Source organism: Anas platyrhynchos, chromosome 16, assembly GCF_047663525.1.
Source record: "Anas platyrhynchos isolate ZD024472 breed Pekin duck chromosome 16, IASCAAS_PekinDuck_T2T, whole genome shotgun sequence".
Lineage (NCBI taxonomy): Eukaryota > Metazoa > Chordata > Aves > Anseriformes > Anatidae > Anas > Anas platyrhynchos.
This window is the reverse complement of record NC_092602.1, coordinates 2313680-2328041: the sequence shown is the minus strand read 5'-3', so window position 1 is coordinate 2328041 and position 14362 is coordinate 2313680. Positions and strand designations below refer to the sequence as shown.

Genomic DNA, 14362 nt, shown 5'->3' with positions numbered 1-14362 from the left:
ACTAGGGGCATGCTGTGTGTGTGTGAGCAGCAGGAGCTCAGCGCTGCGCTCAAGGCCAGGCTGAGGCCGTAGTGAGGTGAGGTTTAAGGCTGGAGGTTTGCTTCTGCCCTATAACAAACGGCTCTGGGCATGGGCAGTTTGTTTCCTGCATTGAAAAGAAGGAAAAAAAGCAAAGGAAAGTGTCCACCCTGCAACCAGAACAGCTTTGGGTGATTGAGGATGCATTTAGGGTTCAAATGCATCATTGCATCCTGTTCCCAAAGCCATGTCCCTCCAGGGGATGCTCTCCGGGGCTCTGAGTTTGGTTGGTTTGGGTTTATTCCTCATGGGGGCTGCAGGTTTTATATGGGGGAGGCACTCGAACCACCACAGCTTCTGTGGACCTCCTGGGCGAGCTCCTGGAGAAGAACAGAGGTGGAGAAACCCTCGTGGGGTCAGCCAAGCCCACGCACCCGCACGCTGCAGCCTCCAACGTTGCTTCTCCTGAAGGTTTGTCCCTTGGTAACATATCGGCCAGCGGAGAGCCTCGGGGCAGCTGAAATTCACTCTTTGCTTCGGATCCCTGCCTTCTGGAGGCAATCGAAGGGCAGTGCTGGTGGGACCGACTGCCTTTTTTGGTGCAACTGCAGTGAGATGTCTTGCTCAGTGTGGGATTCATGCCAGAGCTTTTTTTTTTCCCCTTTCTTTCTTTCTTTTTCTTTTTTTCTTGAAATAAGCAGTTTTATTTAGGTATCTCTAGAAAAAGTCCCACCTGGCCCTTTGGAAGGGTTTCAGCAGAAACGTAGCAGATTCCATTATTCTCTAAAAAGGGAAGCTGCATTTCTCAGCCAGACTTTTCTCCCTTTTGTGGCCGCAAAAAGCCAGACTTTTCTCCCTTTTTTGGCACGCCGGAGGCGCAGCCGGCGGCAAGGTCACTGCCCTTCCCCGGCCGAGGAAGGAAAGCCACAGCACGTGGTGACCCGGAGAGCTTTCCCCACATGTTTCGGGCTCAAGCAAGGCAGGCAGCCACCATTCCCTCTGTTCTTCTTCTTTCCATGACCTTCTAAATTCGGGCTGCTCAGGTGAATGTCTCCCAACCTGAGCCACGCTGCCTGGTGGCCCCGCTCCGTGTCCCCACTGGTGGGGTGCACGGAGGAAGAAGCTTCTTGCTGCTCACCCTCCTCGTCCCCTGCACATTTATGTGCTTTGTGCCAAACTGGGCAGCCAGTGGAAGGGGATTTTGGCTTGCTCAGTGGAAGATCTTCACCCCTGTCCCCACAGCACCAGGATGCACAGCCCTGCCCCTGCTGCCTTTTGTGCCTCGAAGCAGGTGCCAAGCAGGAGGCGAAGGCACAGCCTTAAATCCACGACCCTGCAGTCCCCTGGATGTCCTTGCCCTCGGGGTCGGTCCACGGGGGAAGAGATGCTCACCTGGAGCTCGCCTCCCAGAAAGAAATGCACTGACATTCCTCATCGGGGTGCATTTATCTTTATCAGGCGTCTTTACAACCCAGGGTGTGCGCCGCAGCCTCCTCCCAGGCACAGGCAGCGGAGCGAGCTGCCCCAGCCCCTCAGACACAGACGTGCACGAGGAAGCGGGGAGGAAATCCAGTGCAAAGGCGAAGCACCGTGACTCACTCGGGGAAATGGCTCTGCCGAGCTGCCTGCAGCACCGGGAAGGATTGGAAAGAGCAGGGGTGCAAGCGGCCAGGATGAGGGGAACGCAGCCGGTCCTCGTGTGCCGCATGCGCTGGGCCAAAAAGCTTTGCTTCTCTTCTTCCTTTTCTTTTTATAGCCCTTTGGTTAATGTGGGTTTCGTCCCGTGGGTCTGGTCCCTCACGCATCTCCCTGCTTTTCATGGTCCTGCTCTGGGGTCTTTCAGGCTGCAGGAGCACGGAGCGAAGCCTTAAATCCTTCGCTCGCTGCAGCTGGGTCCTCTCCAGCCCATCCCATTGGGCGTGTGATTAATTAATGCTCTCCTCTTCCACCTGCTTGACGATGATCCTCAGTGATGTGACTGAAACTCAACCTCCCGGGCTGGAGGCAGCCCCGTGCACCGTAACGGGCTGGATGTGTATTTTTAGCAATAAGGCGTTTCCAGCTCAGGATTTGATCATTCTGGCCATTTCCTCGTCCCTCCCTGAGTCACACACCGTCCCCTTCCTGCTGTTTCCTAGGGCTCAATGAGATGCTCTCCTTCCCGGGAGGTCACCCCCACATGCCCAGCTTTGGGAACACTGATTTTTTCCATATCACTCTGCAGGATGCCTTGCGGAGCCCATAGGGATGCTCTCAATCTCCCACCCGGGGATTTCAGAGCCCATTAGATGGTTTTGCAACCCGGAGAGGATTTTCCACCAGCATGGATGCATCCAGCTACCTCCCTTCTTCTCCACGCAGGAGCAAGAATTCGGTGATGAAAATGGAGCTGGCGACAGCACTAATTGCTGGAGAGACAACGAGCCTCGTGGGGCCGGGGGCTGGTGTCCCGTGTGGCCCTACAGCCGCAGGTGGGAGCCTGATGGAACATTTTTTTTGGCTCTGAGGGAGGCAGGAGAGGGCTCTGAGAGGAGCCGGGGAGCACAGGCAGGTTTCTAGAAGCAGCACAAGTTGAGCTGGTAAATTATAAAATGCCACACTCGAGGGCTGTTATATAATGTCCCTTTGCAGGAGCCGGTAGCTAAATATAAAAAGCCAGTTACATTTCGGGCTGGTGTAAAATGATGCAAGCGAGCGGCTTTGTGTGGGAAGGATGCTCTGCGGCGCTGCGAGAAGCGGAAAGGCTTTCGGCACCCTGGTTTGCTCCCTGCCTTCATCGCCTGCTTTCTCTGCACCCCTGTGAAATGCGTTCACGCCCCGCGTCTCGGTTTCCCCCTCTCTGAACCGGGAACAATAAAATCGCCGTTTCCTTGCAGCTGCGTTGTCAGGATTAATTCCTGTTTGCGAAATGACCTGCGAATCTATAGAAACCCAACCAGCATATCATTAGCCCCAGCTAAACTCGGCGTGTAAAATCAGCGGGCCGCGTTCCCCTCCCGCCCCGGAGGAGAAGGGCTGGTGGCAGCGCTGCCAAGAGGAAAATTCCAGCCAGTGGAAAAAAAAAATAAAAAAAAATAAAACAATCCAGGAGAGCAAAGCTTTGTCAGGCTGAGACCGCTTTGTTTTCCTCGAGGAACCTCACCCCTCCATTAGCTGCGAGCAGAACGATCGGATCCCACACGAGACAGCTAATGCCAAGGCGTGGGGGGGGTGATGAGATTTTTGGATGCCTCAGCCTGCCCTGGTGGTGACGGTGACCCTGGGCTCCTGCAGGACCTGCTGCCACCGTGGCTCCTGCTGCTCACGGGTGATAAAACCCGTGAAGCAGGAACAAATCCTGGTCCCCCAGTTCCACACCAGCACCCCCTGCAGCAGCCCCAAATCCAGCGTCAGGGCGGGCAGGTCCTGAGCCAGCATCAGCACCTCTTGGGTCAGGAGGGGGGCGGTGAAATGCTGCACACCCCTATTTCTGAGGGCTGCATTTGTCCTGTTGCCATTTCTCCCTTGTTCTCAGCCCTTGATGGAGCCACGTGGCCACTGATGGAGCACGGAGGCTTTTTGGAAAGTGGTAGCACAGACATGGAGAAGGAGAAGCCTGGTGATGGAGACTTCCCTCAAAGACTGCAGGTGCTGGGCAGTGCCAGCAGAGCGAGCTGGATTTTCAGGCCAGGTTTAACCAGGAACTTTGGAGGCTCGAGGAAGCCGGGTGCAGCTGGAAGGACGGCTGAAGGATGGGGCATCGGTGATGGAAAAAAAGGGTTTTTTGGCAGGATGGATCTGCAGGGGAGTTGCCAAGCAACTGGTGCAGCTCTGCTGCCTCCTGCTCCTCTCCTCCCACCCGAGCAGGCTTGGGGTGAATGTGTCCTTCTGTCCCTGTGTCCCTGTGTCCCTGCATCCCCGTGTCCCTGTGCCCTGGCCAGCACAGCCCTCCCTGGCCGTGCCACCCCTGCTGTCCCTCCTGGGGAAGGGGCTGCTGTGAAAGCAGGGAGCACACGGGGCTGGACGGTCCCACACACCCAGCCCAGGCGTGGGCAGGTCCCTGTCAGCAGCAGGGTGAGAAACCGGCTCTGTCTTCCAACCTGACAGCAACAGGATGAAAAACCATCCCTGTCTTCCAACCCGACCCCAAGCTGTGCAGGTTCCTTCTCAACCAGCCCCATGGATGTGAGCTAACAGAGCAGAACCCAGCCGGGCTCCTCGTAACCCCACTCCCATTAGCATCACCTCTGCGTTTCCTTGGGAGCCCCTCCAGACTTGCACTAAGAGAAATATTCAACCCGACCCCTTGGGATTTGCTTAATAAAGCTTTAATTTAGACCAGCTCTTAAGTAACAACCGCCTGTTCCCAAAACCAGCCCATGTCCCTCAAAAAGCCTCGGGCTTGCGACAGGGGGCACGGAGCGAGGGCTGGCAGGAGGGGAGGCAGCCGCCGGCTCCCGTCTTGCAAAAGCTCAGCTGCTGAGTGAGCGGCAATAAACAGCAAGCCCAGCCAGCTCGTATAAATGGCAAATGGACCAGACTGTTCAGAACAATCTGTTCCTCCTTCGGGGAAGGGCTGAGGTGCCGGCGGCAGGCTGGGGAAGCGGCTATTCTCAGCGTGCCCTGCTCTGAAATATCGCCTCGGAAAAATGGCAGGGCCGAGGCAGGGTAATTACTGGGAGACACGTCCTAAATCAAAGCAGAAGGCTGCAGGAGGCTCTGCCGGGATGGTTTCTCTCCAGCCAGGCTCGTGCTGAAGGAGCCCTGCCTGGCCCCAGCACCGACCTGCAGCTGCCCCTGCCGTGGTTTTCTGCTCCTGCCACGCAGCCACCGTGCCATGCTTGAGCAGGGGCAGCCCTAATAATCCGTGGCTGTCATTTGCCACCTTTTGGCCACGCTAATGCCTCATGCTGCCACCTATTTACACGGGCTTTAACATCACCGAGCCAGAAGGAGAGCAGTCAGTGCACTCAGTTTCTTTCCCAGTGCTGCGGGTGCTGTTGGAGCACCCTGGGGTGCTCAAACCTCTCCTGTAAATCCAAGGTCTGGGAGACAAAAAGGTCTGGGACTGTCCCAAAAAAACATGCCAGGCAGCAGCAGGGCTGTGGTTCCTCCAGGCAGGTTCACCCCGGTGTCCTGCTTTTCCTGGGGTTTGGGGGTCCCCCAAGATCCTTTCCTCCCATGCCCATGCCCTACCCAGCAATGGAGCAGTCGTCATTTGATTTTGAAAATACAATACAATAAAATAAGAGAAACCGAACGCAGATGGTGCGGAACACCCAAGCAGCAGTTTAATTAATTGCCTTTAAATGTTAATTCAAAATAGTTTCCCTGAGTGATCTTATATAGGCCAATCCTCAGTCGCCTTAAGCCACTTCCAGAGCACGCTCAACTAATAACGTGTTCTTAGTCCTGATCCGGAGCACTGCACGGGATGGTAATCAGCAGTGATTAATTGGAAATAGCTCTTCTAAACCAGGCTGTACCCCCTGCCTGCTCCCAGGCTGCCCGGCTCGGCCCTGAGCTGACACAGAGCCACGGGGCTGGGCAGGGAAGGGGCTTCCCTTTCGGACCCCGCAGCGATGTCCTGCCCATCTTCCTGGTGCTCTCCAGCTGGGTCTGGCATCGAGGATTTCCAAATCTGCTGATGGACTTCTCTGGGGAGACCTGCGAGGTCACGGGGGGAATTTATGAGGCTGAGGGTTTGCCGTAGCCAAATGTCCCACCGGCCTGGGCAGGTGGGATCCCAAGTGACAGCAGCGTCTGCAAACCATCCTTGGCCCCCTGATGCCTCTCCTCTCCCATTGCTGCACCTAAAATTTCCCGCAGCATTTGGGCGCTTGCTGTGCTGCCGGTTTGACCCAAGGGCAGTGAAATTTTCCGAGGGCTTTCATGGCTCTCAGAGGTGGCTCAGGCAGCGTGTCCGCAGCTGGTTTTATTCCGTGTTTGCCCACCTGCGGCAGCAGCCCCTGCGCAGCAATTTGGCTCAGCAGCCCCTGCAGCCGGAGCCATCTGTGATTCAGCACGGCCGCCGAAAGCAAATCCCTGCTGTTAGGCTTCGTGGAGGGGCTGAGCCTGCGGGGGGAGAGAGCTTTGCTTTTCCAAAGTCAAGTCGTGGGGAAATCGCTCCTAAAATCACCCTATAAGAGCACGGAGGGATGTCACGAGGGAGTCGGCTCGCTGCTGGGAGCCGCGTTTCGCCTGGTGTCAGCACTTCAGAAGAAGCCCATCTGCAGGAAATGCTGGTGACCGTTTCCTCCAAGCAGAGAGGGATGCCAGCTGTGCAGCCTCCTCTCCCCTCGCTTCACACCAATTCCTCTCCAAACCTGGGACCGTGTGCCCGCGCAGGGACATCTCCCTCCCGTCCTGCTACCTACGTGACATTTGGGCAGGAACGGACCTTGTGCGAATGAATTCGGGACTTGTTCAGCCTGGTTTTGTCATGGGGCTTCAGGCCGAGATCCTGCGCTGCCTTAGCAATGCCAGCATCCTCCTGGTCCTCCCAGTGCTGCTGCTGGGAGTTTATGATTTAATACAGGCTTTTTTTTTTTTTGGGGGGGGGGGGGGGGATAAGAAGGTTTTGACAGTTCCATATATAACCCTCTGACTCACAGATCTCATGTGTCAAACACTGAAGATGGGTTAAGTGGAATTAAGTTCGGGATTTGTTATAAATAGGGATTAAGTAACACGAATATATTACATTTGCATGAAAATACGGGCCTGATTCTGCAGCTCACCCCACAGATTTTCCCTGGCCTTGTAGGGCCGCCCGCAGGCAGGTGGGCTCAGACCAGAACCAGCCCGGCCTGGCAGCCCCCACAGCCCCCATTTCCCTGGACCGTGTGAAATGGGGAAATCTGTGTAAATATCACCGAAATCAGGAAGGATTCACGCTGGCTGCACAGGTGAGAATACGGCCCCAGAAACAGCTCCAGCAGGCTTAATGAGACACCAAATCTGCAGCTGAAGGAATAATTTCTCCACGTCAGTTAATGCTAAATGCAACGATTAAGTCAGGGAAGGTGGGTTAAAAGGAAAATTGCTCCAAAAGTTACTTTTCTTTGGCTTCTTCCAGAAGACAGAGGTTCGTTGAGTTCAGAAGCTATGGATGATCTCGTCCTGCTCTAATTATCATTCCTCTCAGCCACAGCCTGGAGGTCCGGCCAGACAACGAAGTCACGCTCCTTCAGAGGAGTCTGACAGCGAGCATTGTTTGGGTGAAAACAGTTCCCTTTAGGAAAATGAACACTTCTGCAAGCAGTGTGACAGATACAGACTCTACCAAATTAGATTCCTCCTCGGTAGTTTAATTTACTGACTCGCTCGTGGCTAAACAACTGAGAATTGGTCCATCGAGAAGGACCACGAGGATGGATGATATTTTGGGGCCGTGTTTTGAGGCTGAACAAGGCCACGCCAAGGGAAACCAGGCTCTCTAGGACAGCTTTTGAGGCACTCGGAGGTGTTGTTTCTGGGAAAATTGTGCCTACCCCTGCAGCTCTGCCTTTGTGCTGAACCAGAGGTTTGGCTCTGCTGAGGGTGAAGGGAAGCCAGCTGGAGAGAAGGGAGCTGCAGGACTGCGTGGTCCATTTTGTTACATTTTGCTCTCTTCTGTAAAAATAATTTCCAGTTAACACATCCTCAGAACCTACCTGCCTGTGAATTAGCCCAGAACGTGGTGGCTGGCTCATTAGCTTATCAAATTTTTCGGGATGAAGGGCAGAAATGCCCGGCTGCAGCCTCCGGTGCCATCTCATGCTGCTGCCCGGGGACCTGAGCCTCCCCAAGCAACCCAACTGCCCTGGGAAGGAGCTGACCACGCTCTCCAGCTTATAGGGAAGGGATTTTTATGGCTCTTGTGAGTCAGGCTGTGTGCTTCCCTGCATGGAAGGGAGAGGCGTGAATACTGAATTTGTCCCCTGCATGGGCTGTCCCCAAGGCTGTGTCCCCAGGGTCCTTCCCCAGGTGTGTTGGCAGTGGGATTTGTTGGGCTCTTTTGGCAAGGGGTACCTCTGCCTTGGTGAGGTGGTGGCTGCTGCCTCTCCAAGCAAAATAGGAAAACAAAATCAGGAGGAAAGCCCAGGGAACTGCTGGGGATGGCCAGGCTCCAGGTGCTGCTCTCTGGTCCGAGCAAAAGGCTTCAAAGTCCCAGGTTATGGGATAAAATCAAATGCTGCAGAGGGAAACAGAACAGGTAAAGGAAGGTTTCAGCCTGCTGTGGTCATATCATCAGGAAGACATCAGAGCACATGCCTCAGGGCTGCTTTCAGGGATGGTTTCCAAACCATCCACCTTGCTGGGGTCCCCATGCGGTCCCCAGCCACACTCCGGTACGGCGATGCCGCCGCGGCAACCGGGCCAGCACCGGTTCCAGGAGGCCCAGGACCTGCTGCTGGCCCTCCCCGCTCCGTGCTGGGTCTCATCCTTCCCACTGGGAGCGAGGGATTTTCCCCAGGAAAACCCCAAATGTTGTCTTAGCCCCGGAGAGGAACCGCAGAGCCCTGCGGCACGGTGAGCAGCGACCGCTCCGGGTGCAGCATCAGGGGGACACAGGGGAGCACCCATGGGTGTCTGGCACAGCTGGGGGGTGAGGGATGCAGGATCAGCCCTTGTGCCCTCTTTTACTGCAGCCCTAACCCTAACCCTAACCCTAACCCTAACCCTAACCCTAACCCTAACCGTCCCTGTCCCCAGATTTCATTTCCCCCCTTTGAAACCAGGCTGGTCCCCAGGAAGGCTCCCTCGTCCCATGCCAAGGAATCTGCAGGGTGAACAGTGGAGTTAGACGGGAAAAATGAAGAGCTCAAAGGTAAAAACCGAAGCACAGTGGACTTAGCCCTGAAGACGATCAGAAATACTCACACAGCCCGCCTGGCTCAGGGCTCTGGGTGGCAACGAATACATTAGGGAGGAAACAGCAGGGGTGTGCCACACCGCTGGAGGTGTGGTGGCATTAATCTGTGTCCAGACAAGCTGCAGTGGCCAAGATTTATTTTTTTATTTTATTTTTATTTTTTCTTTTTCCGTAACAGCTGAGGGGGTCCGGGTTGAGGCGCACGCTCTCGGACTTCACCGTGAAGGAGAGGGAATGTCGCGTCGAGGCAGAGTTCGGCAGACTGCAGAAGCAGTTTCGGATCTCAGCGGAGAAGAGGAAATGTTTCGGTGCCAACATGAGGCAGCAAATACATGCCCAGGAGTGAGCACAACCCCACCGGGCTCTGTGGGGTTCATGCTGAGATCTCTGGGAGGCCCCGGTGCTAGGCTGAGAGGGGTGAGGACCTGCCCCAGCACTGCAGGAGGGACCTGCTTCATGCCTTTTGTCGCCCTTTTTCTGCAGGAAAGAAATAGAGTCGCTGAAGGAAGAACACAGAGGGATGTCGCTAATACTGAGCCAGATCAACTCCCTGAGAAACGTGATGCAGGATAACAGAAATCGGACGGAGCTCAAGTGCCTCTTGCAGACCAAGGAGCAGTACGACTGCCTGATCAGAGACAGAAAAGCCCTGCTAGCTGAGCAGGACAGCCAGGTAAGAGCGTCTGGATGGCTCCCTGGCCGAGCACGATACAGCGGAGCAGAGCCCTGGAATGAATTTACTCCAGTGTGTACAAAGCATTTAATTCAGGCCCTGGAATATAAAGCTGCCCCTGAGCAAAGGAGACGAGTGGATACAGCCAGGCTCCCGTTCGAGTCAGCAGCACTGGTGGGAGGCTGAGGTCCAGCTCCTGTCCTTGTTGTCCCTCCGGTGTCTGCAGCTCCCCTCTGATGGTCACACAACACCCCTGTGCTTTCCCCTTGACTTCTTCTGACCCTGAAAAAGAGGCAAAAAAAATGGAAGGGTTGGTTGAGCAAAATCTGGGAAGCCCTACAGCTTCTCCAAAGCACAGCCTGCTTTGGTTTGGTCAACACTGGGTGGGGGGCAAGGGAAAACGCAGTGCTACAGAAGTGACAGGTTGCTGCAGCCCCCTGCCCCGAGGATGTTCCCCATGGCAGAAGCCAGGGAAGCAGATTTAGAGCTGCTGGAGATGCTGCAGAGCTTTCCACAACGGGGTTAGCTTTCAGTTCGGGACTTCAGGATTTCGTGGCTGAGTCACAGCTCTCCCACCTGCCCCCGGCTTCATTGTTCTCCAGCTCCTTCGTTCGCCGTGGGGATTTATTTCCGCTGGCAGCTCTCCAGTTCTGGCAAACATTTTCCTCCGCTCCTTCCCAGGGAGGACTGCACAGATCGCTGTGTGGCCAGCAAGGGAACCACTACCAAAAATCTCTCCTCGTTGCCTCTTCCACCCTGCCAGGGGTGTTGCTGTGCCTTGTTCAGCACCCGCTGAATTTCCCTCCGGAGGCAGCTTCATTTCCTTGGTGACATGAGAATAAAGTGGTTCCTCGTCACAGTCTGTGTTTCTGCATGTGCAGAGTGGGATCCTTTGGGACTGGAGATGCTGTGAGCTCATTAATGACATGGTTGCTGTAGCTCAGGTCAGCAGAGGGTATTTTCTTTGGCTGAGCGTCCTGACAAGAATCCAGAATGCAGGGGTGGAGATTATGGATTTATTTTCTCTCTGTGTGTGCAGATCCTGGAGCTGCAAAAAAAGATTGTGAGGCAAAACGTGATAGCAACGAAGGTGAAGCAAGCAAACAGTAGCAAGTGGCTGCAAAACCAGATTCAGACCCTGGAGATGCGTCTGAACAACGTAAGCAAACATCGTGCAAAGCTTTGGACATGACATGTGGGGCTGTGCTGGGGCCTGCGTGCAAAAAGCTTCTTGATCAGGATGAAGGGTAATGGTACAGATGCATTTGGTTCACACAAACTGTACGAAGGACTCGGCTCCTTCCCCTGGCCTGAATAATCCCAGAATATCTCAAAGGCTCCTTCAAGCTCGGTGACCCAAATGTAGCACGTGTTCCCAGCCAAGAAGCCCAAAGGTCTGCACCTGTTTAGTGATAAAACCGAGCTGCCCGGAGCCACTTTGCCTTGGACAATGCCAGCTCCAGCTCTCTGCTGAGATCATCCCTGGGAGGAGAACAATGCAGGGCCTGCTTCAGATCTCTTGTGCCCTGTCTGTCCTAGCCCTGGTCAAGGTCTTTCAGCACAGACCCAGCCCTGCGCCAGTCGCAAACCTTTTTCTTCCCTCTCCCCAGGTCACCGTCCGTTTTGACACCATCCTGACTGTCAATAACAGGCTCCGAGAAGAGATCGAAAACCTTCGGATCCAGAAGGCCATCCTGGACAACTTCTACGCCAAGCTCCGTAAGCATCTGGACCAGCAGAAGAACAGGATGGACGCTGCCGTGGAGCAGTCCACGCAGGCATACGAGCAGCGGTGCGCGGCCAGGGCAATTTCTGTGACTGGTGTCAGGGGGAAGGGAGATGGGTTACAGCTGCTCTTCTCTAGGATTTGGAGCTGTCTAAGGGATAGGGGTCTCTGTGAAGGGAGATTGTTACTGGCAGGGTGTCGTTTATTCCATCTACCCCAGGCATTTTTTGGGATGGGGGCACTGCCGCTGCTTGGGAACCAGAGGTCGATCAGCTGCGGTCTGAGTGACCCGGCTGCAATAAGTTGGGTCAGGAATACAAATCCTTGTACCCCTGCTTTTACAGGTGATTTCCACCTGTTCAGGGTGTAACTTGCTGCTCTCCACGTGCAGGGTGGAGGCTCTGGCGAGGATTTCAGCCATGAACGAACGGCACAGCAAAGACACCGTCCAGTACAACATCGAGATGCAGGAGCGGGAGCGCATCCGCGACCAGGAGAACAAGCTGAAGACCTTCGTGCTTGCCAAATTCACGGATCGCTCTGAACTGGAGGAAGAGGCCAAAAAGAAAGAAGGTAGCACAGGAGAGAAGCCACCCGTGACTGAAACCACAAACCAGGGGTCTGCAGGGTGGAAGGGGGCTGCTTGCAGCAGCTCGTAGCACTGCAGCCCAAAGGCATCTCCCCTCCTTCTTCACCATCCTCAGGGCAGGGAAGCTCTGGGGAATGCTCCCAGCCCCAAACGAGGTAAAAAGGATGAAACTCATAGGCAAAAACCCTGCTGGTGGGGTCATGCATGGCTCGGCTTCTCTGTCTCCTCCTCAGCCTTGAAGGCAGCCCAGAAGGCAAAGAAGAGGCAAGGAGAGAGCTTCGAGAGCCGGGAGGTGGCTTACAAGCGGCTGCTGGAGCTGGCAGAGAACGGGGACATCGACCAGCTGGTGAACGGGTTCACTGAAAAGGAAGGGAAGAACTTTGCCTACTTCAGCTACGCCACCGAGCTGAACAACGAGATGGAGAAGCTGCAGCAGAGGATCAAGGACCTGCAGGTCTGTTCCAGTCCTGCTCCGAGGCCCTTCATGCCTGCTTCGGAAAACACTTGGGGCTGGGGTTGGTTTTGTCATCCTCTACTTGTCCAGCACCACACCAGGGCCTGGCTCACGCGGGTGTGCTCAGGAGAAAGCAAAGGGCAGCCAAAAATACAACTCCAGCAGGCAGAAAGCTGCCTGCTCAGAGCTAAAACTGTCTCAATGCTGCCACCGTGCACCCAGCAAAAATATTGCAAAAGGAAAGAGCTCCAGGAGAGCCAAGAGCCGCCTTGCCTGTGTGCAGGGCTGGCTGGAACAAGAAATTCTGCCTGTTGTGGGATGTCCCTGCTCCCAGGGCACAGGATGGTCTCCAGTCCCTGTTGTGCACCTCTGTTGGGCAGTCGGCCACTAACTCTACCCTCTCCGTGTGCTTGTGTTTCTACAGGACGAAATCACGCTCTTCACAACCGACCAGGACGCTGCAGAGAGCAGCAGCCTTCATGTCCTGAAGGAGCTGGAGGTAGGACGGTTGGGTTTTGCCCCTGTGAGGACAGCAGGCTGTCCTGGCACATGGCCTAGGGGGACTGGTCCTGTCAATGCTGCTCTTGGAAATGGCTGGAGAGGCATGGGGAGAAAATGGCTCCGGTCAGACCTGGTCTTCCAAAGATTGGGGACTCATTTGTGTTGCATAGGGAGCTTGGGATCCCCTTCATGGGGCCTTTCCCCTACAGCAATGGAGCATCCCACAGCCCCTCCAGTGTCTGGGGTGGTGGGAGAGAGGAGGGGGCTCTCATGACACCTAGCAGAGCCTGTGCTGGTAGGACAAGCTGAGCCAAACGACTGAGAAAGCCAACGAGTACGAAGAGAGATGCAAGGAGAGCAGCAAGGTCCTGGGCCAGCTCAAATCTGCCATGGAGGTCCTGTTCAAAGAAATCGACTGCGATGACACAAAGATCAAGGAGCAGCTCGGCGATAACGGGCAGATCACGGACCTGAACCTGATGCAGTTTTTCGGTGGGTTGGGACTGCCCCGCCATGCAGTGTGTGCCTTGTATGTCCACTTTTCCTTGAATTTTTTAAAATTTTCAGCTGTTTTTTTCCCCCCCGACCTATCACGTGTGCGTGTCCCCTGCTGAGTGTGAATTTGGGATGTCAAATTCCCTGCCAATTCAGGAGCCAGCCTGGCTGCATAAAGGCAGCCAGGGGTCCCCAAGCCCTTGTCTTGACTCTGGGGATGGGATCCAGCCTTGGGATCTGATGACACCACCTGAGGGAACCCCATTTCTTGGCGCTCTCCTTCATCTCCCTGTACACCCTCCCAGCTCTTGTGGAGAAGAAGACCAATGAGCTCCTGCTAAAGGAGTCCATCCTGCTCTATCTGGAGGCTGACGGCTCGCTGACGTCCCAGACCTTCACCAACCCGCTGCTGGGCGGCACCGAGCTGCTGCAGGGCATGGACCCAGCCCGCATCTGCCCGCAGCCCCCCACCATGGAGGGCGCCGCCGACGCCACAGACGCCTGTGAGTGTGAGGGGTGGGGGAGGAGGGACTACGGCCGTGCCGTCAGCCAATCCGTGACATCCTCCTGGCGGCCCAGCCAATCCCAGCTGGCGCCTCTGCCGCCCGACCAATCGCGGCCGGCCTGCCCCGCCCCGGCAGGTATATAAGCGCCGTGGGGCGGTGCGTGAGGAGGGCGGCCATTTTCTCTGGCAGTTGAGGCGCCGCTGGACCACGCGCGGCTGCGCGAGCTGGTTCTCCAGAGCTGCGAGAGGGAGCGGGGCAGTGCCAGCAGCACGGGAAAGAGGGCGAGAAATGACCTCCAGGCGTGAGATCCCGGTGGTGCTGGAGTAAATAAAGAGTCTTGTCCCCAAACTCTGTGTCTGTGCAGTGTCTGTTTTGTCCCAGCAATGGCTGCCGTCCCCTCTGGAAGGAACCCAAAGCCTCCCGCGGGCTCCCAAAGCTCTGCGGGTGATATTTCAGCACGGTTTCACCCGCGGCTGGGGGTGGGAGCAGCTGCTGTGCTGCAGCCCACAGCTCTGGCAGCATCGGGGCAGGGCGGGCAGCGTGTGCTGAGGGGGAGCAGAGGCT

At 55.7% G+C, this 14362-nt stretch overlaps 1 protein-coding gene across 1 annotated transcript; it reads left to right on the top strand.

Annotated features, from left to right (window-relative positions):
* Positions 1-7263: 7263 nt before the first annotated feature.
* CCDC63 (coiled-coil domain containing 63) lies at positions 7264-14146 on the top strand. Its single transcript, XM_072024431.1, has 12 exons — positions 7264-8511; positions 8721-8809; positions 9033-9196; positions 9338-9527; positions 10567-10686; positions 11138-11319; positions 11645-11826; positions 12076-12296; positions 12721-12795; positions 13097-13289; positions 13598-13795; positions 13988-14146. Exons 2-12 carry the CDS (start codon positions 8795-8797, stop codon positions 14101-14103), a joined length of 1656 nt encoding a protein of 551 aa, XP_071880532.1. The 5' UTR covers positions 7264-8511; positions 8721-8794; the 3' UTR covers positions 14104-14146.
* Positions 14147-14362: the final 216 nt, after the last annotated feature.

Coding starts and splice junctions, on each gene's coding strand:
- CCDC63 (XM_072024431.1), top strand. Junction 11,827..12,075: donor AGAGGCCAAAAAGAAAGAAG/GTAGCACAGGAG, acceptor TCTCCTCCTCAG/CCTTGAAGGCAGCCCAGAAG. Junction 13,290..13,597: donor GAACCTGATGCAGTTTTTCG/GTGGGTTGGGAC, acceptor ACACCCTCCCAG/CTCTTGTGGAGAAGAAGACC.